The following is a 27,003-nucleotide window of genomic DNA, read 5'->3' on the forward strand; positions in this document are numbered from 1 at the left end:
CGGACAGAGAGAGCAGCGTCCTCCTCACAGAGACACCAACAGACGAGTCCGTCCACCTGCTGCAGAATCATCAGAGAACCTCCTGAACAGCCTTCGTCCTCCTCATCCTCCATCAGAGCTGCCAAAGGTAAGAGGAGCTGCACACCTGTGTTAATTTTGACAGCAAATTTTGATTTAGTTTCAGTCATAGTCTTTTGATGAAATTGTAATTTAGTTTTAGCCATAATTTAGTCATCTGAATAGTTATAGTTTTAGTCTAGTTTTAGTCAACAAATTATCGTAAGAATATAGTCGACTAAATCTACAGTCGATTTAGTCGACTAAAATATAAAGGGTGTAAAATGTAAATGCTTTTTCTACAGTTGCCTTGAATTAGTCATTATACACACTTACACGAAATTAAACATTATTTAAAAGTTATGGAATCTTATTAATAATATTAACATTAGTGTTTCACCTGTTTCCCACACACCTGATCATTAACACCACCTTACTGAGATAATACGAGCGTTTTATAGCAGGACGCTCTGACAGGTACAGGGCAGTGTTCAGGACTAAGATTAGGAAAGGCTAATCCACCGTGGTGTGGAGATTTTCTCTAAACACAAACGCTAAACTGGGAAAAACACTTTACCCTGCATGACATTAAAATGCTTACCTTTGCATGGAGATCTGGGTGACTGGTTTGCAGATGTTGTTTAAGATTTGTCGTGTTTTTACCCAACAAAGGACATCAAAGGACAAATGTGTCCATACATCGGCTCTTCTCTTTCTCCCTGCTGACATCGTCTACATAACTTAGTTCTATCGGAAGTAACGACAAATCACAGGCTAGTTTGTCCTTCCCGGGTTTAGAGCAAATTTGCACAAGTGTGCGTTTGATTGGATGTTTTCCTAACTTGTCCCGCCCTGTCACAAAATTAAATCAGTTCTGATTGGATTTCGTCCCCGCCAAACATTTTCGTCTCATTTTCAACATGACGTTGACGAAAACTATGACAAAAATATTTTGTCATAGTTAATTAACACTGCTGCACACCTGTACTCTTATTCTGCCTCTTGTAACACAGCAGTGGACACACACACACACATTTCAGAGCTGAACAGCACATCAGTGTTAACAAACTGCACAAGCAGAACAATAAATACACAGAAACAGGCGGAGATCCACAAGATGTCCTGATGTGCTTGAGGACAAACTCCACGGTCCTTCTGTGTGAAAATATATGTCAGTGTTTGTCTGATACACAAAGTAATGCAGACGTTGTGTTTTTGTGTTTTTCCAACATTACCAGCTGATGACACTATGACAACTTTGCTCAGTGGTCACAGAGATTTTTCTGTAATGTTACAAAAACATTACATACACAAGTGTGATGTTTTACTAATGTGATGGTTTTATGTAAAGTTGAGAAATTTAATGTAATGCATAATTTTCATAAGCTTTTCTAACGTTGCTGTGACGGGGCTCTGTGTTTGTGTCAGTGTGACATGAACCATTTCAAACTGCAGGAACTGGTTTTTGTGCTCCTGTTTTCAGCAGAATCAAAAAGTGAGTCCCTTCACTCACAGCACAGGTGTGTTTTCCACAGACACACACAGCTCATTGTGCTCAAGGCAAATAGCAAACTCTGCACATCAGAAAAGAAATAATTTTTGGTATTTATGAGTCTGTATAATGAGAATGAAGTGAAGTTATTAATTATTCTCTCCATGGTGAAGACTTCAAACTTTAGATTGGGAAAATAAACTTGGAAAAATTTCCAATAAATTTGTTTTGTTCCATTTTAGAGAGAAAATTTGTCAAATGAGGAATCAGATTATACAGATTTATAAAGGAGCGTGGAGACATTTAACCAGCACGATGACAAATGTTTTTAGTGTGTTTACTTGTTGGTTGTTTGTCTCTTTGTGTAACAATGTGAAATGCGTGTTTTTCAGGTTTCTGTCAGCTGATTGGCTCCCTCCCTACAAAATGCTCCGCCCCCTGCTCTGCCTGTCTGCTCTCATTGCACTCACAGGTAAAAACACACCTGCAGCCATTTTGAAATTGTCCTCACAGTAGCTGAGTAGCAACAACACAAAAAAAGAGGAAACAGCCTGAGGAGCAAAGAGTGATGATGGAGAAAGCTTTAAATCTGACAAACATCAGCAAAGTTTAATGTTTTTAAAATGATTTTAAGTTCTGTTTAACAATAACAGAAAAATATAAAAACCAATGAATAAAAACAACAACTCAAAGAAAACAAACAACAATCTGCTCCAGGACACCAACAACATCACTTGTGTAACATTTACTGTTTAACACAAACAGCTTTGGCTCCACTGGAACTTCTTTTAAAATACCTTTGACGTCTCTCCAAAATATCTGAATCTCTCTGCACATCCAAACAGTCTCTGTTTATTTACTACATCAGGTTAACGAGCTGATTTCCTGTCCTCTGCTGAGGTTTCCAAAGACTTCCTGCCACTATGAAGCTCATCATGTGATCAAACTCAGAGTTCAAAGCCGAGACCTTTTTTTCTGTTCAACTTACAAGATATTCTATAAATTATTAGTTTGTGCTGAACGTGTCCTCTAGAGAGGTGTTTTTACCAAACTTACCTCCTCATGAACCTAACACCATGTTACAAGATCTGAAATTAGGTTATCACACAAATAATTCTGTCTTTTACAGTTTATTCCTTTTGATTAACAGAAAATAATCAGCGTGAGAGTTTGGACTGAGTGCATTAGAATAAAACTTCTCTCCATATAACTAATCAATCAAATTCATCGTTGATCTGTATCTGGTATGAGATTGATCATGGGCTTCATATTTGTCCATTCTTGAATACAATGTGCAGTTAAATCCCTGCATTTACATTTTGGCCCAAGAGTGCAGAAAGAGTCAGAAATACATTTGTAAAAAGAAAAAAAAATTCAGATTACTGTGTGATCTCCTGCTGATTGCATCCTCTTCAGTCTCATGTCTTCGTTGAACAAAAACATCACTTTAGATTCATAATCTGTTAAATATTTTAAGTTTCTCTAAACCTCTGCAGTTACAAGATATAAAATAAACTTTTATTGGTTGGTGCACAACATCTATCCAAACACGAATGACCTCATTACTGTCTCCGGAGCTCATCACATTTGGGCAAAACCACACACATCAGACACATCGAGTATGCCTTTAAGAAAACACCACCATGCCTCTCGTACATGGTACCCACACCAGAAGCTCAGCCTTCATTTAAATCCACTAATCATTGCACACTGTTTGGATCAGTTCATCCACTCTCTATTCTAAAAACAAGGCAATAAAAGATGTACTCACTGCTGTGTTTCATATGACTGAAACAAGATAAGAAATTTATCCCAGAGGTTTCCTCCCACAGTCCAAAGACATGCAGTTACTGGGGTCAGGTTAATTGGTTATTCTAAATTGTTCATATGCGTGAATGGAAGTGTAAATATTTGTTAGTCCTGCAACAGGCTGGTGACCTATACAGGGTGTACCCTGCCTCCCACCCTGTGACAGCTGAACAAGTAGAAGAAGATGGATGGATGGATATTTAAATAAATACATTATTAATTTAAATATAAATTTTAGAAAACAAAGGGAAAAGTGGAGTCCACTCCAGAGATTAAAGTTTGCAAAAGTTGGTTCATATCTCCTTCTATCCAACTCATTTATGATCTTTTCATATCATCCAACAAGATCCAAATCTTGTTTTTTTTTTTTTACCTTTAATATCTGGAAGATCTTTGTGATGATTGATGAGTGTCAAAGTAAAAATTTTTAACTGGTGAACAAATGCTGTTTCATCCCTTCATGAAGTCCATATTTCAACCTGCAGCTTTCCCTGTTTGTCCAACCAGCTAACAGACTGTAGCTCTCACCTCTCATGTGTCTCCATGTCTTCAGGTGCTGAGACATTCACTGGTTCTTCAGAGGTGGACATCAGCTCATGTCCCATCACGTATTATGGACAGAAGTATGATCGGCTCTATGTGAGTAGGATGCAGCCTGATGGTTTAGAAGATCTTTGTGTTTCCATCATTGTTGCTGTTTAGTCTCCACCTGCAGCAGAGATGATGTTTGCACACTGAGTGAAGGTCAGCAGTTAATGAAGGTCACTCTCTCTGTTCACTGGTTCAGGCCCTTAGAGGGCAGCTGGACTTGATGCTGTGTGCTCATCTCTTTAGCACAGAGTCTCATTAATGTCCTCTGCAGTGATGCTGAGTATGTGACCATCAGCTGATGCAGCATCCTGGAGCAGAGTGAGAGCTCTGACCGAACCCTGAGCAGCTCTGACACCAACAGTTCAGCTGTAAATGACACAAAGCACAAAACATGTTCATATTTGACTTCTTGTGTCTCTGATTTTCCACAGGTGAACCTGACAGGTGGAAGTGTTACCGTCTGTTTCACCGGCTTTTTCAGCCCTGAAACTGGAGGCGACTGTATTGTGGAGCGTTCACATGGAGCAGACTCATTTTTCATCCTGATAACTGCAGGAGATCTTGTAGACGAAAATCTGATTCGTGGAAATTTACCAACCATTCAGAGCCCTTTGGAGTGCTTTGTTCAGATCAGTTTGCTCAGCTCTGGTGTGAGTGTTTTTCTTTGACAGAGTTCAGTCTGACTGGTTTCAGTTTTTACTGTTTTACTTCAAATTTAATGCATAAACACTGAAACCAAAAATCAAATCTGAGGTTATATCACAAACATTTTCTGAAAGCTTTTAGAGGAAACTTCCTGACAGTGTCTGAATTTTTTCTGTTTAGGCTTCACAGAATTTTGTCAATCTGTATAACTTGGGGACACAAGCAGCTCTGCTGGGGGTCAAAGTAATCTCTGATTCAGTGGTGAGTCTCTGTGTGTTTATGAACAATTATACGTGTTAATATTAATGAGACGTGTTAAATACTTTATATCTAATGCAAACACTTTTGTTAGTTTTCATCTTGTTGTGTCTGCAGTCAGCTGTCTCCGCCTTGTGGTGGTAACATTGATGGTGTTTGTTTCTGTTTAGGTGTATGAGCTTCAGGTTAATGGTGCCACAGTCAATGAAGTGAATCTTGCTGTCAGTTATGGGTTTTATTACGTAGACATCAGTGGATGCAGATATTCAGGTCAGTCAATCTAAAGCTCCAAACTCAACTTTGGGACTCAGTGAACCTGAACTATTTGAATTCTGTTCTCAGGTAAAATGTATAACTCTAGCACGGTGATCAGCGCTGATCCAAAAATCTGCTCCAGTCTCACCTGTTCTGCGACAGCAGTCCTCCACGCCGTTAGCTGTGGTCCCCTGGAGCGTTGTCAAGGCAACTACAGGTAAATGTGTCCTCTTTGCATTTAGAAGAAAAGCTGTGATGAAGAAACAGAATTGTTGAGAGAAATTTTATTTAATTATTAATCTGTTCCAGGAAATTTCTCTGAGAGCTAGTCTGTATTACAGAATCCTTTTATTGTGAAGAGCAGCAGCAGGAACTCATTTAAAAAGCAGCTCTGATGGACGCAGAGAGATCAGTGAACACTGAGGCTGATATGAGTTTGATAAAAGCTTCAGACTTCAGCGGTCCCCAAACTTTTTTGCGCCATGGACCGGTTTAATGTCAGACAATATGTTCACGGATCAGCCTTTAAGGTGTGGCAGATAAATACAACAAAATAAAAGAAACGGCCGGCATAAAAACTGTAATATTTTCTAAATATAATAATAAAAGTAAATTCACTGTATACTCATATGCAACTTAATCAGCTGCGTCCTTGTAAAATCGCACGAGCAACATAACATGAATAATATCCTCTCTGCCCAAACACTCTCTGGTCGCCATGGTAATTTTAAACCGTGCCTTCAAAATAAAATACAACGCAAAAAAAATAAATAAAAAAAATACATAAAATGCATGAAAAATTCAACTCGCCATGACGCTGGGTGAGCATGAATTAGAGTGATGCCAAGAAAATAATTCATACATTCAATCATTGTAATTCATTCTTATCAGGCTGTCCTAAAAGCTCCCTGAAAAGCCTTCAGCTGATCCAAAATGCTGCAGCTAGAGTACTGACAGGGACTAGAAAGAGAGAGCAGATTTCTCCCATATTGGCTTCTCTTCATTGGCTCCCTGTTAAATCTAGAATAGAATTTAAAATCCTTCTCCTCACATACAAGGTAATAATCGGGCTGCATCTTATCTTAAACACCTAATAGTACCGTATCACTCGAATAGAGCTTCACTCTCAGCCTGGATTACTTGTGGTTCCTAGGATACTGAAGAGTAGGGTGGTTGTTCTGATTGTTGGGGTTTTCGCTGTGATATTTTAGGGTCAGATATTTACAGTGAAAAGTGCCTTGAGGTCACTGTTGTTGGTGGTGCTCTATAAATAAAACTGAACTGAATTATTAAAAAAAACAAACAAACAAACAAACAAAAAAAACACACCAATCAGTGCCAAAGTAGAAAACAATGATGTATCGTTAAAAACAAATTAAGTCCTAAAATATTGGAATTCCAGGGAAGAAAAAATTCTCTGAGATATGATAAAAAGTATTTCCTGCCTCTGGGGTCTTCAAGACATAAGAAAACTTTTATCTTTGGATCATTTACATTAGAATACACAGACCCATTCAAAAATAATGTGGAGCTTAGATGAGTTCATGGTCCATGAAGCTTTAAATATTTTTTTGGTAGATTGAGCTGAGAGTTTTGTGGTCAGTTGTCATTATTTTTGCTTTTTGTGTGCATTCATAATTTTTCTTCTGCATTGGCTGTTTCAAGTGATGTGGAATGGATTTTCTAAAAAAAAAAAGAAAAAGATTAAAGTGTGACATAATCATTGGAATGCTTTAGTTAAAATAATTAATAAATTACTTGAAGTAAATAAATTATACAGTTTTCTGTAATAGTGAAGCTGTGAGGAGCAGAGGGATCAGGTTAATTGGTTATTCTAAATTGTTCATATGCGTGAGCAAAGGTTTAAGAATTTAAATACCTGGGCTCAACCATCCAAAGTAACAGATTGATTTGTGACAGAAGGAGAGCAGCAAGAGTGAAAGGGAAGATTTACACAGTGCTATGATGTCATCTGAACGTTGGGGTTATTGTCAGGTCAAAGCACCAATGACAGTTGTGATTTCTTTCTTCATAAACATTGAATTGACTTGAATGTTCTGCTTCCATCAGCTGCGTGTTAGACACCACCTGCACTGTGACTGGCCCCACTGTCATTGACTTTCACCGCCAAGTTAACTCCATCCAGGATCGGTGTGCGTACTCTCTGGTCTCAACTCCATTGGTCCCAGACTTCCATGTTCTGGCGAACTTCCAGGAGCGGCGTCGTAAAGATGTGAGCTTGTTGGACAGTGTGACGCTGCGTCTGGACGGGCCGGGCGTTTACATTCACCTGGAACAAGGTGGGAGAGTTCGGGTAAGCTGCCTACAGCCACAGTTGATGTGTCAGAGTGGAGTCTGATCCAGAATCCTCCCCTCTTCCTCTGCTGTGTCTCCTCATCTTTCTTCTCAGGGCCATTAGAAGCAGATTCTTTCAGTGGTTGTTGCTGTGAAATCAGCCTGTTTGTGTGTTTGAGATGTTTCACTCAGTGTTTCCTCCACTTTGTCTCTCTGCTGTGATGCAGCTGAACGACTCAACGCTGACCCTCAACAGCTCGGCTCGGCTGGTTCACGGTGTGGAGCTCTCTAAGGACCAAACTGGAGTCACTGCTAAGCTGTCGCTCTCCAACTTCACCGCCTCTGTCTTCTTTGACGGCTACACGGCACAGATCCACTTTACAGGTACAGAAAATAAAATGTCTAATTCATGTAATATAAACGGTGCTGATATTTATTGATCTGCTGTTTTCATCCAGTTTGAATGTTGATGCTGATCTGACTCCCATTCTGTCCTGAACCTGTGCAGGACCTGCTGCTCCATCTCTGGAGGGTCTGTGTGGAAACTCCAGCAGGTCTCTGAGTGAACTGAGGCTCTCTGAGTACAGCTCCACCAGGTAAGACCTCATCACAAGCTCAGAGTCCCTCTGACTGCTGCTGCTTGATGAATGAGTAGCAGGTATTCAGTCTGTTTGTATTAATGAGCCTGAGCAGGGCACAGTCCTGACCTTGTGTGTCGCCCCCTAGCTGTGAGATCCAGTACAACGACACTGCTGACAGCACGATCAACTGCAACAATGTGACTGAACGGTGAGCAGACTGATCCAGACAGAAACATCTGTCTCTGTTATACTTTGATCTCTGTGGAAGATTGCTGACCTTCACTCAGTCTGCATTTTCTCGAAACCTGAAATTTAGAGTTACTAAGTTGAAATTTCCAAAAAATCAACTCAAAATTTCGAGTTTCAGATGATGATTTCTTAATTAAATTATTTTTTTATCGCAGAAACAACCTTCCATAAATCTCTGTGGTAAATTACATGTTACAGCACGTGTTTAATGTCTTGTGACTTCAGCACCAATGGAAAATAAACACAGCTGATCACAGATGATCATTTATTGTGTTTCATTTTTTGTTTTTCCATCTGTGGCACAGCTGTAACCTCCTGAAGGAGGCGCCCTTCACCTCCTGTAACAACAACATCAACCCACAGCCCTACATAACCGCCTGCACCGACACTTTGTGCAAATATCCTGCAGTGGACGGTCTCAACTGTCAGTTCCTGAAGGCCTACGCCAGAGCCTGCAGTCTACAGAACATCCAACCTCAGGAGGGCTGGAGGTCAAATGCCGGCTGCTGTAAGACTTTATAATCATAATCATTTTCTAAAGAATTGAACTCTGGATTTTTACGTGTTTCCAGAATAATCTGTCAGTGTGTCCCTCTGCAGCTCCTGAGGCCTTCTGTCAGGACAGGACCTGCAGCGATCACGAGTTCTGTGGTGAGAAGACGGTCGGTGGAGACGTTCGCTGCTTCTGTCGGCCCATTTTTGCCTCCAAGTACAGATCGACGGACTCTTTGGGTACGACAGCTGTGACAACAACATGACAACAGGAATGAGATTGGAGGAAAACTTCTAACTGTGATTTTTCTGACCAATATTATGATGTTCAGGTGATCCAACAGTCTGCAGGGAGAACTCTGCTTCACTCACTCTGGTCGGTTGTCTCCTGGAGGACAAAGGCATCGACTACTCTGCCTTACACCTCAACGACCCGACCTGCAGGGGTCAGATAGACGAGCTCACCCACATGGTGACCTTCAGCTTCAACAGCAGCAACAGCTGTGGGACGGTGATCACGGTGGGTTTGACCTTCTCCTCTTTACTTTCTCCAAGCAGCCGAAACTCTTCCAGCACTCTGCTGAACTTCTCCTGCTCTGCTCTAGTTTGGATCTTTTCATGGGTTCGGCTTCACCCTTGACCTCTGTTGCAGTGATGGGTAGATGACGCCTCATGGGGGCACATTCCCCTTATGCACTGACCAGCTGTCACAATTTCATCAGCCACTTGTGTTTCATGACAATGAAGGCTTCTGATTCTTATACTGTGTCAATACAGTCTCACCACAGTGTTGGTGTGTCACTCAATAACATCTGCTGGATTTAAAACTCATTGCAAACAACCTGGATAAAGTGTATCGGGGAGACTAGGGTCCTTCATTCTGACATCTGAGTGATGAATGGCCCTGTTTACATAACCATTTGATTATAACAAAAATATTATGACTAACCAATACAGTATATCACATGATCCATAAACTGGATGGGCTCAATCCAAACACACAGATAATAATAAGAGGCAGATAACATAAACCTTTCACTGTAGGTGTCAATGAAATGTAAGGATACAGACTTACCATAAACTACTGAATTAGATGCCCATGATCTTAAAAGTGCAGTCAAAGTGCTGAGATTCTCAGATTGAAATCAGCAGTAGCGATTGCAAACAATTTAGTTTCACTTAGCTTTTCCCAATCAAAGAAAACTGGTCCAGTTCACTATTACCTTTACTTCCTATTGCGAGGTCATTTTAACACCGGCTGAAAACTGTCACATGTTGAAAGTGCAAAAATGATCAGAGGTAAGTAAGTAAAGTTTATTCATATAGCTCTTTTAACAGACAAAAAGTCACAAAGCGCTTTACAATAATTAAAACACAATATCAAAAAAACAGATAAAACACCAGATTAAAAACATTAACATTACCATATTAAAAAGAAAAAGAATAAAAATAATGTCCACAGAAAGCCTGCTTAAACAGAAAAGGTTTCAGCTTTTTTTTTAAAGAATCCACAGAGTCAGCTAAACGTCTTCGCTCACATCTGATTATGTAACCACACAGACCAACAACAGCCAAATCACCTACAAAAACACCATCAAGACCCAGAACAGCTCCTCTGGCATCATCACTCGCCAGGACCAAGTTTACATCGACTTCTCCTGCGTCCACACTCAGCCGGACAACAAGACTGAGACCTTCAGGATCAGAGACAGGTGTGTGGTGGCCGTGAGCTTTTCTTTGAATTGGTTTAAGCTTTTTTTTGTCATGAGGTTAGTGAGTCAAAGAAAGCTGAATTGTGTTTGTGTTCTGCAGCTCTGTGATCCAGCACATCACATCTGGAGCTTGGAACTACACTCTGACCATGAAGAGCTTCTCAGACGCCGGCCGCACACAAGCTGTGGAGTCCAGCACTGAAGTGCAGCTGAACCAGAAGATCTGGGTGGAGCTGAAGACTGATGGGCTGGATGGAGGTATGGTCGCCTTGGTGACCGACTCCTGCTGGGCGACTGACCAGCCATCACCCACCAGCAGTCTGAGATATGACCTGATCATAAACGGGTGAGACAGACTCAGAGATTCATGTCCTTTTGATCGATCTCATGGACTCCTGAACAAAGAGTGTTTTCCTGTCTGTGAGCAGCTGTGCAAACCCTGCTGACCCGACTGTGGAGGTGGAGAAAAACGGAGTGGGAACCTCCACCTACTTCTCCTTCAACATGTTCCAGTTCAGTGGGAGCTCTGGTAATGTCTACCTGCACTGCAAACTCCACCTGTGTCCCAACCAGGCAAACAGCTGCATCCCGGTAGGCCTCACTGCCACACACACACACACACACACACACACACACACACACACACACACACACACACACACACACACACACACACACACACACACACACACACACACACACACACACAGCTCAAATGTTTGCTCTCAGCAGATTCAGTGCTGAATGAAAGGATCAGTGTGGATCTTCTAAAGTCTGGATTTTGTCTCTTTGTCCTCAGACTTGTAATGGAGCTGCTCGCAGACGCAGATCTGCCAGAGCCACATATGAAGGTGAAGCCTTGATCAGCATGACCTGGACTCATTAGGTAAGACACAGTCTGCTGTTTTCATTGTTCTGAGAAGTCTGCATGTTTGTGCAAATGTGCTGATTTTTGTTTATTTCTTGTGGAAGCAGAAAAGAGTTAAATTAAAATGTTAGTCTGTAAGCTCACTGCCCACCAATGAGTTTGATGAATTTAATGATCTGCTGAGAGAGTCAAATGTCCTGGATGCTCCTCTGTAGCCTGACAGTCCAGGATCAGGGTGAAGGTCCGTCTCAGGGATGGTTACAGAGAGGACAGGAGTGTTTCTCAGCAGTCACAGTTTGGTCTGGTTTATATTCTCAGATGCTCTCCATGCTGACCCGGACTGACTGACAGGCTGCCGACCTCCACGATGATCCCTGACTTCTGACTGGTCCTGATCCAAATCCTGGATGTGTGAAAGGTTGAGCTCACTAACAGTCAGATATTTTATTTTAGCCGATGGTACCTCCTGTTTACTTTCTTCATTGGTTGTAATTTAAGATGATTTATTTCCTGTATGGTTGCTGTATGGTTGCACTTAAAGTGGTGAGACAATCATCACCTTTACTGTTACTGAATTCTTCAGAGATTTTGTGTGTTCCCTCCTTCCGCTTAGAAAACACACAACAGTACAAATCAACCCTACAATCACGGTGACCTTCTGTGAGTTTTTCTTTCCTATGTTGTTTTTTTTGGAGGTTGCATTATTGATAACAGGTCAGCTGAACCTGAGAGTTGACGCTCTGCTCTGTCTCTTTTATTGTTTTCCTATTTGTTCCAAAAAGATAAAAAAAATAAAGGGTGTGGGTAAAAACAAACCTGAGCTTGGATTCTTTCTCTGTTTCCACAATTTAAACTGTTTAAACAGACTTTAAGGTGGGATGCTGTGTAAATCCTGGGTTTTGGACAGCTGTATATTGTTTTTTGTTGTTTTTCCAAATATATTTATTAATTTGCATTTTTTAAGAACCAAACACAACCCAAAGGCTCAGCAGTGCAGTGTACAGAAAAATAAATAAATACTGATAAAAAAACAGAATAAAGTAAGTTAAAAATTATTATTATTATTATTATCGAGACAAGAAGGTGGATATATTCCAAAATAAGCTTCCTCCACCCAAAAACAGTAGGCGACTTATCAGAAATCCATTGCAGGAAAATATTCTTCAGAGCACAGTAAGTTAAAAGTTATAGAACTTACTCTTTTTTTTTGTTCTTAATATATTTACTTGGTAGACCGAGGAGAAAAGACACTGAGGGTTGTATACTGTGATGTTCATGATACTGAATAATGATGACTTTTTATTTAGGTGCTATAAGTAAACTTATAACATTAAGGAGCCTTGTGATGTAGAATATTTTCTGGTGTATGCTTGAACTATACTCCTCCTATTCATTTCAGGATCATTTTAAATTGGAATAGGTTGTACTCTGTAAGCTAATTTTTCTTTCAGTGCTTCGAGTTTATGCTCAGCTCTCTCTTCACCACAACAGAGTGGTGCAGCTTCCACATCACTGCAACTGCAGACCCAATCTGTCAATCTTTCACTCCACTCTTTCACGTGGGGCAGCACCTCGTGCCTGATCCAGAGTGGGCACTCTACCCTTTTACAACCAAAGATCAGGGCATCAGATTTAAAGGTGCTAATTCTCATGCCTGCCACTTCGTGCTTGGCTGCGTTTTGCAAAAACCAGAGATGAGATTCTGAGGCATCCAAGGCAGATGCCTTTTGCCAGCTCTCTATACTTAGAAACTCTGTTCCTAATAATTATGAACAGAATCTGTGACAAAGGGCAGCCGTGGTGGAGTCCAACATGCACTGGAAATATGTCCGAATTATTGCCAGCAATGCAGACCGAGCTCTTGCTGTGACTGTAGTGGGACTGAATTAGGGTTTAATATTTTTCCCGAAAATGACATGGATCAAATCCCGGGAAATGAAGAGCCATTTCCCGGGAATCCCGGGAAAAAGTTTATTTATTTTTTTATTTTAATTAGGCCTTCTGTAGCCTGTGTCGGCCTTAACCTATTGTGATATTGTAGAGGTAGCTTTCCAGCTATGTCCTGTTATGCCCAGTAGGGGGTAACGTCGGCTTGATTAACGCAATAAAACCTACATCTCGACATTCGAGTGCTCGAGCTATGCGGTGTTGTATCGTTCCTCAACACTCCCTTAACAAATATAATTCGAATATTCCTGCATTGTACATGGAATTATACCAAGATATTTTACAACTGCTGGTGCAAAACAATACGGTTCATCTCCACAGCATTGATAAAGGCTCAGCCACTTGCGCTGTCGTGGCGACATCTGTTGGGCTATATCTCCACCAGTGGAACGCTGTAATAGTCATTGAAAAGTTAACTACCGTACTACACTATAATATGGCATAACACAGGGCCTTGAGTAATGCACTACGACTTGGTCATTGCCATTCTGGCAACAGCAAATTTATAACACCGTGTCTGAGGGTTAAAGTAGGTTCGCTGTGAATCGTCTATTGAAAAACTGGCCAATCCTTATAGCCTAAAAAAATATACATTTTACTCAACTCCATTTTAAAAGCGAAATATGTTAAAGCAATCTATTTCATGATAATTTCTTCACACATTAGGCCCGTATCCTAATTCATGATTGTTAGTAAGCGGCTGCAAACGAGGAAAAGAAACACTCGAAGTTAAACAGATATTTCTTTATTGTTCAGGGCAGGCATATTTTATAGGCTATATAATGCAATATAACAATATATAATAATATAAAATTATATAATACAAAATACCTTAGGGTAAACACATTGCCTACGATTTCAACAAATTAAAGAGGAAAAAAGCACAACTGTGTAATACCTCTATTAAAACGCTTGAGATGAAGCTGAAGCCTTAAACGGAGGCTGAACATGCCTGAAATGAAGAGTAATGCTTTTCGCATTAAACGAACCCTTCTCTCAACATTTCCTTAAATTTAACATTCTGAAGCTTTCTTTTCTTTCTGAAAGTCAAATCGACGCGCGCGACTTTTTTCCCGGTTTCCCGTCTAACGTTTCCCGGGAAACGGGAAATGGTTCTGATCGCATTTCCCGGGAATCCCGGATCTCGGGATTAAACCCTAGACTGAATGGCTCATAACAGCGGGCCAAACACCCGCACAGGATGCTCACAGGTTACCCAAAGAAATCAGGGTAGATGGATGCCTTCTCCAGGTCCACAAAACACATGTAGACTGGATGGGGAAACTCCAACACTCACACAAGCTGGTCCATGGCCAGGATTATGAGCAATTATGAGCAAACTCCCACACACAAACAAGCATGGTCAAGATGAAAACCACATTATTCCTGTTGAATCTGAGGTTCAAGTAGTGGTCAGACCCTCCTTTCTAGCCCCCTGGCATAGCCTTACCGGGGAGGCTGATGAGTAAGTGATCCCCCAATAGTTGGAGCACACCCTCTGGTCTACTTTCTCAAAAAAGGGAACTATCACTCCATCTGCTAATCCACTGATAATGACCCATATTTCCAAACAACTTTGCAGAGGAGTGTCAACCAACAGAGCCCTACAATGCCTAGAGCAGGGGTCTTGAACCTGCAGGTTTTAGATGTGTGCCTGATCCAACACCCCTCAATTAAATGGCTGAATTACCTCATCTATATGCAGTCAAGTTCTCCAGAGTCCTGCTAATGACTTCTATATTTAACTCAGGTGTGTTGAAGCAGAGACACATCTAAAACCTGCAGGACACTGGCCCTCAAGGCCTGGAGTTGAATACCTCTGGCCTAGAGCATTCAGGAACTCAGGGCAACTCTTGTCCAACCCAGGGGCCCGGCTACCAAAAGGTTGTTTAACTACCTTGGTGACCTTACTCCCAGTGATGGGCGAGTCATCCCCGTTGTCTCCAGACTCTGCTTCCTCTACAGAGGGTGTGCCAGTGGGATTAAGGAGATCCTCAACCCATTCCTTCCACCACCCGACTATACCCTCAGTTAATGTCAGCAGCATACCGCCTGCACTATTGACTGTGTGAGTAGAGCACCGTGCTACTGTGGGGCTGACAAACTCAGCTAACAGTTCTGATAAGATATGGGAGATCAGTCCAACACAGGTCAGAAGAAGACAGGACAGCAGGGGCGTAGAGCATCTGTTTACAAAACATCGTGGAGACAGTTTGATAAGCAGCAGTCCAAGGCTGCCAGGGAGCCAAATTCATGATACTACGACTTGTTTTGGGTACAGACTGTACCGATTAATTTGTTGACAGCCTTCAGTCTTTCTGGCTCCTCTGTGGCAAAAAAAAAAAAAAAAATCCAGTTAAGGCCCTTTCACACCGGATGCGTTGCGTAAAAACGACACGAAATTCCGAATCTTTCGGATGCGAACCTGTCGTGTAACCTATATACACACCGGATGCGTTGCGTTTTTGCGACTAAATCCTCCCTATATAACGCACGGTGGGAAAAAAAATGCAGTCGACATCAAGTGATGATGTAATGGTCCTGATGTTTCTAAACAAGAGAAGGAAGAAACAGAGTTTATGGGTTCGTCCAACTCATAAGAAAGCAGCAGCAGGGAGAGTTTCATGGTTTGATCACGGAGCTGAAGCTGCATCACGGATGCTTTCACTCAAATTTCTGGATGTCAGTGGGACAGTTTAAGCTCTTGTTGGCAGAGTTGGGATCACATGTGAGGAGGCAGAGGATAATATCAGAGAGCCGACTGACCCGGAGCAGCTGAGGTAAAATATTATGATTTTATTGTTCCCACATCACTGTATATTCAGTACATCGGTTCGTGTTTTGAGCTATGACCTCGCATGCTGCTAAATGCAGCGCTCTGATTGGTCAGTCCTGTTTGTTCGCTTGCGAAAGTCAGAAAAATCGAACTTGATCCGAAAAATAAATGCCGCAAATTCGTCCTGTGAAATGACGCGGTCAGTGTGAACGGCTGCATTAAGAACAGGAGAGTCCGAAAAATATTTTTAACGCACGAAACATTTGCACGGAATTTACGCGTCCGGTGTGAAAGGGCCTTTATCCGAACCTTCTTGGATCATTCCTTCGCTGTGCAGAAACAGATACATACATACATCTTACCCCTCTGAATCAGCTCCAGATATACAGTAATCCCTCACTTATCACGGGTGTTACGTTTCAGGACCACCCGCGATGAGTGAAAATCCCAAGTAGGGACGCTATATTTATTTTAATACTTACACATTTTAGTAGTTATACACTATTTTAAGTTTTTATAAACCCTCCCCACACACTTATACACCAAATATATACATTACTGTACAACACGTACTACGCATGTGAAGAACAAGTACCGCAAAAACCCGTGAAACAGCGAAAATACTGCAATAAATATTTTACACTAATATTAATTTAAAACCAGCGAAACAGCGAGTCCGCTAAAAGCGAAGTAGCGAGGGATTACTGTACTGAGCCTGAGTTGAGTCTGTAGTGGTCATCTTTGTATTTAAAAAGCAAAAAAGAAGCTTTGATAAATATTTGTATCTGCTTTTGTAGTATGAAGTAGCTGTGTTAATCAACCACTGTTTGAAAGCATGCAGAGGTGTTTAAAAGTTGAGCAGAGACAGGAAGGGGAAAGTTCTGTGCTGTGTGTGTGTGTGTGTGTGTGTGTGTGTGTGAGTGTGTGAGTGTGTGTGAGTGTGTGTGTGTGTGTGTGTGTGTGTGAGTGTGTGTGTGTGCGTGTGTGTAACCTGCAGGTCACACCTGGTGGTCTGATTGCTAAATGAGAGACTTTTAGAGTGTCACAAACAAGTAGCAATGCCTTTGAGACCTTTAGCAACATCTTTGTCTAAATTTTAAAAAATATACTCAGATTTTTCTTTTTATTTATGCTCTATAAAACATTTATCATTAATCAAACACTTTATATCATCAATCACTGAACTGACGGTAACAAATAGAAAAAAGAACTCCCTTTCAAATACAAGGTATTACAAATCAGGACGTATAAATCTGTCATGGTCCCCGCCCTCTCTGGGTCGGCAGTGTGTTGTATGGGTGTGTTTTGTTCTTTGGGCAGGCTCGACAGTTGCTCCACCCTCTGGCCGGCCTCCTCCAGCCGTGTGTGGCACACCTGATCTCAATCACTGTTTACTCACCTGTTTTCCCTGAGGCTCACTCACTGGGTATTTAAGCCAAAGGAAGTCTTCAGTCCTTGCCGGATCGTTGCCTCTACCAGGTAGCCAAACTATGCACTTTATTTTGGTGTTGTGCCACGTTCTTTTTGCCTTGCGGATTAATTGCTGTTTGTGTACAGAGCTGAGCCAGGGTCTGTTGGGGTGTGAGTCAAGAATTCTGTGGGTCAGTAAACGTGCTGCCAGACCGACGGAGTGTTGGAGACGAGCCTGTTTAATCCCGGACCTCCTCACTCAAAAACTTTGTTGGATTTGTGAAAATAAAAACTGGAAACATTTTATGTCTGCCTCTGCAGTTGGGTCCTTCCTTTTCCTGAACATCACGACAGAACGATCCGGCCAGCTGGACCCAGCGGAAGCAGCGTCACTGCAGGGAGTGCTCTCATCTCTCGGAGAGCAGCTGCAGAAACACGATCAAGTACTCCGGCATCTGATGGCAGATCAAGCAGCGGTGACTCGTAAGATGGATGAAATTGGAAATGTGTTGCAAATGCTATGCTCACCCAGTCGTGCCTCCCCTACAGCTTCTCCTCTGGAAGAGAGCACTTCGCAGTCTGTCACTGTGCATTCCCCGGAGGGCGCTGCCGCTTCCTCAAGTTCCCCGGAGCCCCCGGAACGAGCTCTTCCCTCTCCTGCTCTCTTCTCCGGTGAGTTAGAAGAGGCTCCAGGCTTCCTGATGCAGTGTTCACTTGTGTTTAAACAGCTCCAGAGGACATATGCTGCGGACAGTGCAAAGATTGCATACATGTCTACACTAATGAGAGGAAGGGCATTACACTGGGCACAGACGATTATTAATGCTAATGATGATCTTTCTTATGCTGAGTTTTTGAACAAGTTTAAGTGCGTGTTTGTAAAAAGGGATAGCTGTGACCAAGCAGCCCAGCACATGTTTAACCTACGACAGGGCAAACGGCATGTGTCGGATTATGCCATTGACTTCTGGATTCTTGCTGAGGAGACAGGATGGGGGGTGAAAGCCTTACGGGGGGCCTTCCTCAACGGTCTCGCGGACTACATCCATGATGAACTGGCAACTAAAGAGCTCCCGTCTTCTCTAGATCAGTTAGTAGCAATGTGCACCAAATTAGATGACCGTGTCCATGAGCGGCGCAAACAATTTCGCCCCAGACCCAAGAATCCTCACGCTCAGCCTGTTCCTTCTGATGAATTGATGGGCGCAGGCCCGTCTTTTCGGAATGAAGTGGAAGCCATGCAACTGGGCCGCACACACCTCACCCCAGAAGAACGTAGTCACAGGTTGGCAGCTGGTGAGTGCCTTTACTGTGGTGAAGTGGGTCATTTTCTTTTCTCCTGCCCATGGCGGCCAAAAGGCAGGGCCCGTCAGTCAAAGTAGGGGTGCTGGCGGGTGAGTCCTCCTCCCTACCACGTCTAATGGTGCCAGTTAATCTGTTTGTTAATGATGATGATTTCACCCTGCAGGCATTGGTGGACTCCGGTGCTGAACAAAACTTTCTGGATTCAGCTCTTGCTCAACAATTAAAACTACCTTGGGTGGCTGTAGCTCAGTAGGTAGAGCTGTAGCTCAGTAGGTAGAGCTGTAGCTCAGTAGGTAGAGCTGTAGCTCAGTAGGTAGAGCAGGTCACCTACTGATCGGAAGGTCAGGGGTTTGATTCCTGGCTACTTAACCCCAAGTTGCTCTCCGACCGTTCCGTCGGAGTGTGAATGTGTGTGGATGTTATATAATTTAAAAAAAAGCACTTAGCTTAGTTAACATGGAAGTGCTTGTATGAATGGGTGTGCATGGGTAAATGTAAAAAACGTGTTGTATAAGTGCTTTGAGTGCTCTGACTGAGTAGAAAAGCGCTATATAAGAACTAGTCCATTTACCTCTAATTCATCTCCCACATCCTCTGCAGGTCAAAGCTCTTGATGGTCGAAGTTACGTTTCAAACTGAGCCCATTTCACTACTCATTTCTGGCAATCACCGTGAGTACCTCTCCTTTTTCATCATCCACTCTCCTCAGAGCCCTCTGGTCTTGGGACATCCCTGGTTACAAAAACACAACCCCGTGATCAATTGGTCACACAACAAAATTTCCACCTGGAGCCAGGATTGTCACAAACAGTGTCTTCTGTCAGCCCAGCCCATCCTCTGCCCCGTCTGAAACCCCTGGTTCTGAGGTTCCCAATCTCTCTAATATACCTGCTTGTTACTATGATCTGGCAGATGTTTTCCGCAAAGACCTAGCATTATCCTTGCCTCCCCATCGCCCTTACGACTGTGCGATAGAGTTGTTTCCTGGAGCTCCACTCCCAGTGAGTCGACTATACAGTTTGTCTAAACCTGAAAGGGAAGTGATGGAGACATATATTCATGACTCTCTTAAAGCTGGGATAATCCGTCCTTCCTCCTCTCTATTAGCTGCAGGCTTTTTTTTTTGTGGAGAAAAAGGACAAGACTCTTAGGCCTTGCATTGATTTTCGGGGGCTTAACCAGATCATGGTGCGGAACAAATATCATTTACCGCTACTGTCCTCAGCCTTTGAACTGTTGCAGGGGGCCTCTGTATTTACAAAACTAGATCTCCGAAATGCCTACCACCTAGTCCGCATCCGTGAGGGGTATGAGTGGAAGACGGCGTTTAACACCCATCTCGGCTATTTTGAATATTTGGTGATGCCGTTTGGTCTGACCAATGCCCCAGCTGTCTTTCAGGCATTGGTAAATGATGTCCTTCGAGATTTTCTGAACCGTTTTATATTTGTATATCTGGATGACATTTTAATTTTTTCAAGAACCCCGCAAGAGCACCAGGAACACGTTTGCCAAGTCCTGCAAAGACTGCTGGAAAATCGGTTATTCATTAAAGGGGAGAAATGTGAGTTCCATGTCCAAACGGTGTCTTTCCTGGGATTTGTCATTGCGCCTGACAGCATTCAACCAGACCCAACTAAGGTAAAAACTGTGGTGGACTGGCCCACGCCTTCCACCCGGAAACAGTTGCAGAGTTTTTTAGGGTTTGCCAATTTTTAGGGTCGATTCATCAGAGACTATAGTCGTGTTGTGTCCCCATTAACCGCTCTCACTTCCCTTAAGCAGCCCTTTCTCTGGACGACTCATGCTCAGGAGACGTTTGACCACCTCAAGGATCTCTTTGCTACCGCCCCTATTCTGATACAACCGGATTTGTCACAACCGTTCATTGTGGAGGTGGACGCCTCAGATGCTGGGGTAGGAGCTGTAATATCCCAACGAAAGAATGATAAATTGCATCCATGTGCTTTCTTCTCTCGCCGTCTTTCTCCTGCAGAGCGGAACTATGATATTAGTGACCGGGAGCTCCTGGCTGTGAAGCTAGCACTGGAGGAATGGCGTCACTGGCTTGAGGGAGCTGAACAACCCTTTATTGTCTGGACGGACCATAAAAATCTCTCATACATTCAAAAGGCCAAGAGATTAAATGCATGCCAAGCTAGGTGGTCACTGTTCTTCACCAGGTTTAACTTCACCATCTCTTACCGCCCTGGCTCTCGTAACGGCAAACCTGACGCCCTTTCTCATCCGTTTTCTGATCCTGAGCTCCCTCGGCCAGAAGAAACTATCCTTCCAGTGTCCCGGGTGATTGGAGCTTTAACCTGGGAACTGGAGTCTTTGATCCGGGGACGAACTGGATCCCGGGACCGGTCCTGCCAACCGAATGTACGTATCCACCTCAGTCCGGTCCAAGGTGCTGCATTGGGCTCACACTGCCCGCTTTACCTGCCATCCTGGTGTGTTCCGAACAATCACGTTTCTTCAGCGCTCATTCTGGTGGCCCTCATTAACCCGAGATGTCCGCGACTACATTGGCGCCTGCACCGTCTGTGCCCGGAATAAGGTCTCCTCGTCTCCCTCCACTGGCTTATTAAGACATTTGCCCGTACCTGCACGCCCTTGGAGCCACATCTCCCTCGATTTTGTCACAGGCTTGCCCCCATCCTCAGGTAACACTGTTATCATGACTATAATTGATCGTTTCTCAAAAGCAGCTCACCTTGTTGCTCTGCCTAAGCTTCCAACAGCCCTGGAAACAGCCCGCCTGCTCACGGACCATGTTTTCCGCCTTCATGGGATTCCTCAGGATGTCGTTTCAGATCGCGGCCCCCAGTTCACGTCTCACGTTTGGAGGGAGTTCTGTACTGCCATTGGCGCTCAGGTTAGTCTATCTTCAGGTTTTCATCCTCAAACCAACGGCCAGACTGAACGTATGAACCAGGAACTGGAGGCGGCCCTCCGTTGTGTGACCTCCTCTAATCAGACCACTTGGAGTACTCAGCTGGCATGGGTGGAATATGCCCATAACACCATGACGTCCTCGGCTACCGGACTGTCACCCTTTGAAGCCAGTTTGGGTTATCAGCCTCCTTTGTTCCCGAATCAGGAGACCGACTTGAATGTACCCTCAGTCCAGCACCATCTTCGTCGTTGTCGACGGACGTGGAAATCTACCCGAGCTGCCCTTCTTCGCACCTCTGCCCGGAATAAACAACTGGCTGACCGGCGCCGCCGTCCTGCACCCACGTATGCCCCCGGGCAGAAGGTTTGGCTGTCTACTAAGCATATCAATCTCCGATCGGAATCAAAAAAACTATCTCCTTCATTTATTGGCCCTTTTGAGATCAGCTCTGTCATTAATCCTGTCTCCGTCCGGTTGAACCTACCTCGCCACATGAGGATTTGTAATTCTTTCCATGTCTCACAGATCAAGCCAGTCAGATCTAGCCGCCTGTGCCCTCCGGCCGAACCCCCTCTGCCCACCCGGGTCGTTGGTGGCCAGCCTGTTTACACCGTCCGTCGGTTGTTGGATGTCCGCCGGCGGGGTCGTGGCCTTCAGTACCTGGTGTATTGGGAGGGGTATGGTCCGGAAGAGCGTACTTGGGTGCCTCGTTCTGCGATCCCGGACCCTTCCATGGTCCGGGAGTTCCATCGGGGGGCACCCAGACAGGCCTGGGCGGTCGCCGGGAGGCTCCCGTTGAGGGGGGGGTACTGTCATGGTCCCCGCCCTCTCTGGGCCGGCAGTGTGTTGTATGGGTGTGTTTTGTTCTTTGGGCAGGCTCGACAGTTGCTCCACCCTCTGGCCGGCCTCCTCCAGCCGTGTGTGGCACACCTGATCTCAATCACTGTTTATTCACCTGTTTTCCCTGAGGCTCACTCACTGGGTATTTAAGCCAAAGGAAGTCTTCAGTCCTTGCCGGATCGTTGCCTCTACCAGGTAGCCAAACTATGCACTTTATTTTGGTGTTGTGCCACGTTCTTTTTGCCTTGCGGGTTGGGTTAGGGGTTAGGGGTTAGGGGTTAGGGGTTAGGTTTAGGGTTAGGCTAACCCTAACCCTAACTGGTTAGGCTGGTGACAGATGACCTTTTGGGCACGGGGATGATTGTGGCTGTTTTTAGGCAGGGGGGGATGACTGCTTGGGCCAGGGAGAGGTTGAAAATCCTGGTGAGAATCAGGGTGAGCTGGTGGGCACACGCTCTGATCACCTTGCCAGGTACCCCGTCTGGTCCGGCAGCCTTCCTGGGGTTCAATGCCAGGAGCACACGCCATACCTCATGCTCCTGGACAGTGAGTGGGGTGCAGCCTGGTGGGGGGGGGCAGGACTGGAGCAGATGGGTGGTCCTGAGGTGTCTCAAAGCGAGCAAAGAAACAATGGTGTATGCTTTTGAAAGTAGAGGTAACTGAAACAAAGAGCTAATTGTAAACCATTATTGTGACATCAGCTAAGTACAGATCCTGCAATGTTTAATTACTTATAAAGTACTCAAGAATAGGAGAACTTATTGTTACATAATTTCTTTTTTTAAGTGGGAAACAGTGGGTGATATGCCAGCTGTCCCTGTCATATCTGCTGGCTGAGTCACTTTGTGTTTCTAGTTTTTCCATTTCCTTCTGCTTTCTCTGTTCCCCTGTCTGTATTTTCACATTTCAGTATTATTTACTTGTCTTTTGGCTACTTCCTGTTTTACTTTGAAGAGTAGTTTTACAGTGTGTCTGTTCCCATCTTCATCCCCCCCCCCCCTGGCTGCATGAACCACCCTAATTCTTCCCTCTGCGTCTGGTTGTCAGCTCCCTCTGAGTGTGTATGTATGAACTTGTCTAGGAAGGAATCAGGCAGTCCTGAGTTCTGCACCTTTGTTTAGCTGTTTGTGGACACTTTGTAATTCGGCCGCCTGTAATATTAGTTTGAAATTACACGGCAAGTTGTGTAGAGAGCTTAAAATACCATACCTACTGTGAAATGTTATTAGGGGCTGGAAAATACATCATATTATAAGATCACAGAATTGATCAGGCTTAAAATTACAGAAAGGTACTGTCAATATTTTGTTTTATTATGTCATTTTATGTGAAATCTTTTTTTCCTTATTTAATGCATTAAAGTGATACATCACAGATTTTAAAACAGTAAAAACACTGTTAAACAAGTAACTGGGTTTATAATTGGAACAATTTAATGTTCATAATTCAGATGAAATTCAGATGAAATTTACTATTTCATCCGAAGGAGGAAGATTAGAAAATGATACTGGTCAAGCTCAGGACATTATGCTATAACAACTTTGTCTGTATTTTCCAGATGTGACACAGGTCAAATGCCCCCCTGCTATTAGTAAGTGTTTTGAATGTACAGTCATTTTGACATCTACCTTTTCTAAGAGATAAATGTCCCTGACTTTACCCCTGCTTATGTAACTTAAGACAGTGTTAATAAAGTACTAACAAAGAAAAGAAATGGTCAAATTTGAAACACGATTTAATTTCAGTTCACGTCTTTTAGACTAATGATGAATTTTATGAATTAAATTTAGTCCAATTTTCTAATTCTTCCATTTGGTCAGTTCATTGACTTCAATGAGCCACAGTTAACCACAATGTATAACATTGTTTCATTGTAATTTGTTAATTTTGAAAACACACACTGTCATGGTCCCTGGCTGTTTTGTAGTGTTTTTCTTTTGCTCTCTCTGGTGTGTGTGTGTGTGTGTGTGTGTGTGTGTGTTGGTTGGTCGCGTCTCTCTAGAGCTGTGGTTGTGAGTCTCCTCCCTCCTGGGCCGGTCTTTGTAGAAGCTGTTTCCACACCTGTTTCTGATCAGCTCGTCATCCTGCTCTTAAGCTGCCAGTCGGCTTTCACCAGACGCTGGATTTTTTTTTTTTTTTTTTTTACCCTACACTTGACACAGCCACCCTACAGTGGGGTGGCTGTATCTCAGGAGGTAGAGCAGATCACCTACTAATTGGAAGGTTGGCTGTTCGATTCCTGGCTGCTCCAGGCTGCATACCAAAGTATCCTTGGGCAAGATATTGAACCCCAAGTTGCGCTCCAACATATGAATGTGTGTGAATGTTAGACAGTAACAACACTTAGTTACACATGGAGGTGAATGTATGAGTGGGTGAATGTAAACGTGTTGTAAAGGCACTTTGAGTGCTCAGAGTAGAAAAGCATTGTATAAGAACTAGTCCATTTACCACTTTGGATGATAAAACCAGTTCTTCCATGTTCTGATGCTCATGTCATTTTATTTTTGCAACAGTGTTATCAATTCCAGACACAAGTTCTTTTCTAGGAGACACCTTTAAAAACAAACTCCTTTCAAACTCTTCATCATAGTCACTTCTTCCTGTTTGGCGTCATCATAAGACATGATGATTCTGCAGACTATATGATGACTTTTTGACAGTGAACATACCCTGGATAATCCTTCTTGAGGTTTCCAAAAACGCAAAACTGTCACAGACTCTTGAGCACATAATGCCTCACCCGTGGCAGTGCTGCCATCACACATGCTAACAGCAGCCTCTCAGCACAGCCTCCTTAGAGACTTTGCCTTTGTTATTGGCCTCCTGAAGGGTTTGACCTTTTGAGCCACCCTCCCAAATAGGCTCCTGTGCTCTAGCACTGATTGCACATGCAGCCGTGCATACCAAAGAGAAGCTGTTTATAATGAAATTCAAATAGAAATAGAAAGAACCCTGAATTGGATAAGCAGAAGGCAGCAGATGGATAGATAAAAAGATAAAAAAAAAAGCAGAACTAAAACAACCACAACAAGAAAGAAAGTGTAAATCACTGGACTCATGGCACTCAGCAAGTTTATTTGGCACTACAGCCAAGTAAACAGCATTAGATAGATGTCTCTCTGTGTTGACCCACCGTACTGTACTGGCTGTTGTTAATGTCTTTCTAATGAATGTTTTCTGTGCCTCACAGGCATTTCCAAACCAACAGCCAATTTAACCACATTACCAGGTAAAGGTTTCCTTAAAAATTATATTCATTGCTGTTCCATTTCAGTCTTTAATTAAGCACAACCCCATGATACTTGTATTGAGTTACAGATTAGATTAGCTCTCACGGGCAGGGATGAATGCATTTACAGTAATAATAGCAGCCCTTCTGTCTGCTTCCTAAGCTGATTTTTGAGTGGTTATAATGAACATGGTGCACAATGGTACTACTCTCTGGAGGCTTTAGTAAAGAATGCACAGAGACAGGAAGAAACCTCCGGCAGAACCAGGCTCGGGGAGGGGCAGTCATCTGCCGCGACTGGTTGGGGCTGAGGGGAGAGAGAGGACAAAAAAACCCCCAAAGAATTTATTATCATACCAGAGTCCTTTCTGTTAGCTGGTACAGAGAAAAGGACACTCATCCTCTGACATAGTGGCATAGAAAGAGGAAGGATGAGGCTGTCAAACTGCTGCTGATCTCATTTCAGCCAGCTGCAGGATGGAGGGATCATCTGTGCAGAGGCTGCTGGATGAGTTTGGCCTGTTGGATGCGTGCTAGTGTCATTTCTTCTCAGTTCTAACCTCAATGCTGAGCTGCAGCATCAAGCGAAGGTGAGCACATTGTTGTCACATTTCTCATCATGAACAGAGAAGAGGAAACCACAACGCTGACACACCCAGACACAGACAAGATGAGTTGGAGGAAGAGGAGGGTTTTACTTGATGTGACTGAGAGCTGGTCTCAGTGTTGGTGTGATGTCAGTGAGCAGCAGGATGGAGGAATCGTCTCTGCTGTGTCTGCTCTGTAAGTTCACTCTGTGTTTTCATGGCTCTGCTGTCTTGTTGAATGTGAAACTCTGACCTGAGTTTAATTTCTCTTTAGTTCTGATCTCACTGCTGAGCTGCAGCACAAACCAAGGTCAGTAACCTTCTTCTGTCACGGTTTAAATATTGTAAATATAGTTAAGATTTTTAGCCATCGGATTGATTTCAGTGGAGAGCTCTAGGATAAAAAAAAAATGCTAACTTTTATACGCTTCACATTGTCACAGCTCTGCTGCTCCTCAGAAACATTTCCTCAGAGAGTTATATTTATTTCTTGTTGTAGAAAACCCACCATAGAATGTGGTTCAGCTTTTGTGCTGTGGAGGAATTAAACATCTTATTAAATCTTTTTGTGGTTTTTATTAGTTTTGAAAATAATGAAATAAAGTTGTTTTTTTTTTTCAGCCCTCACAGCTCATCTGACTGTGAGTCCCAGCAGATCTCAGTTCTTCAATAGAGACTTTGTGTCTCTGAGCTGTGAGGA

At 43.2% G+C, this 27,003-nt stretch overlaps 1 protein-coding gene across 1 annotated transcript; it reads left to right on the plus strand.

The window, feature by feature from the left end:
* On the plus strand, positions 1 to 12,119 carry LOC115797338 (alpha-tectorin-like). Its single transcript, XM_030753898.1, has 19 exons — positions 1 to 127; positions 1,942 to 2,021; positions 3,912 to 3,997; positions 4,381 to 4,599; positions 4,775 to 4,855; positions 5,023 to 5,122; positions 5,195 to 5,324; positions 7,178 to 7,421; positions 7,630 to 7,786; positions 7,911 to 7,998; positions 8,129 to 8,191; positions 8,538 to 8,740; positions 8,833 to 8,964; positions 9,057 to 9,244; positions 10,285 to 10,436; positions 10,537 to 10,782; positions 10,865 to 11,027; positions 11,236 to 11,322; positions 11,623 to 12,119. Exons 2-18 carry the CDS (start codon positions 1,976 to 1,978, stop codon positions 11,320 to 11,322), a joined length of 2,385 nt encoding a protein of 794 aa, XP_030609758.1. The 5' UTR covers positions 1 to 127; positions 1,942 to 1,975; the 3' UTR covers positions 11,623 to 12,119.
* Positions 12,120 to 27,003: the final 14,884 nt, after the last annotated feature.

This window comes from Archocentrus centrarchus, chromosome 18 (assembly GCF_007364275.1).
Source record: "Archocentrus centrarchus isolate MPI-CPG fArcCen1 chromosome 18, fArcCen1, whole genome shotgun sequence".
Taxonomy (NCBI): domain Eukaryota; kingdom Metazoa; phylum Chordata; class Actinopteri; order Cichliformes; family Cichlidae; genus Archocentrus; species Archocentrus centrarchus.

What these genes read in the sequence shown, in the direction of transcription:
- LOC115797338 (XM_030753898.1), top strand. Translation starts at nt 1,976, where the DNA reads ATGCTCCGCCCCCTGCTCTGCCTGTCTGCTCTCATTGCACTCACAG. An exon ending in TGCTCTCATTGCACTCACAG is followed by an intron (nt 2,022 to 3,911) that starts GTAAAAACACAC and finishes CCATGTCTTCAG; the next exon opens with GTGCTGAGACATTCACTGGT. An exon ending in GAGGTCAAATGCCGGCTGCT is followed by an intron (nt 8,741 to 8,832) that starts GTAAGACTTTAT and finishes GTCCCTCTGCAG; the next exon opens with CTCCTGAGGCCTTCTGTCAG.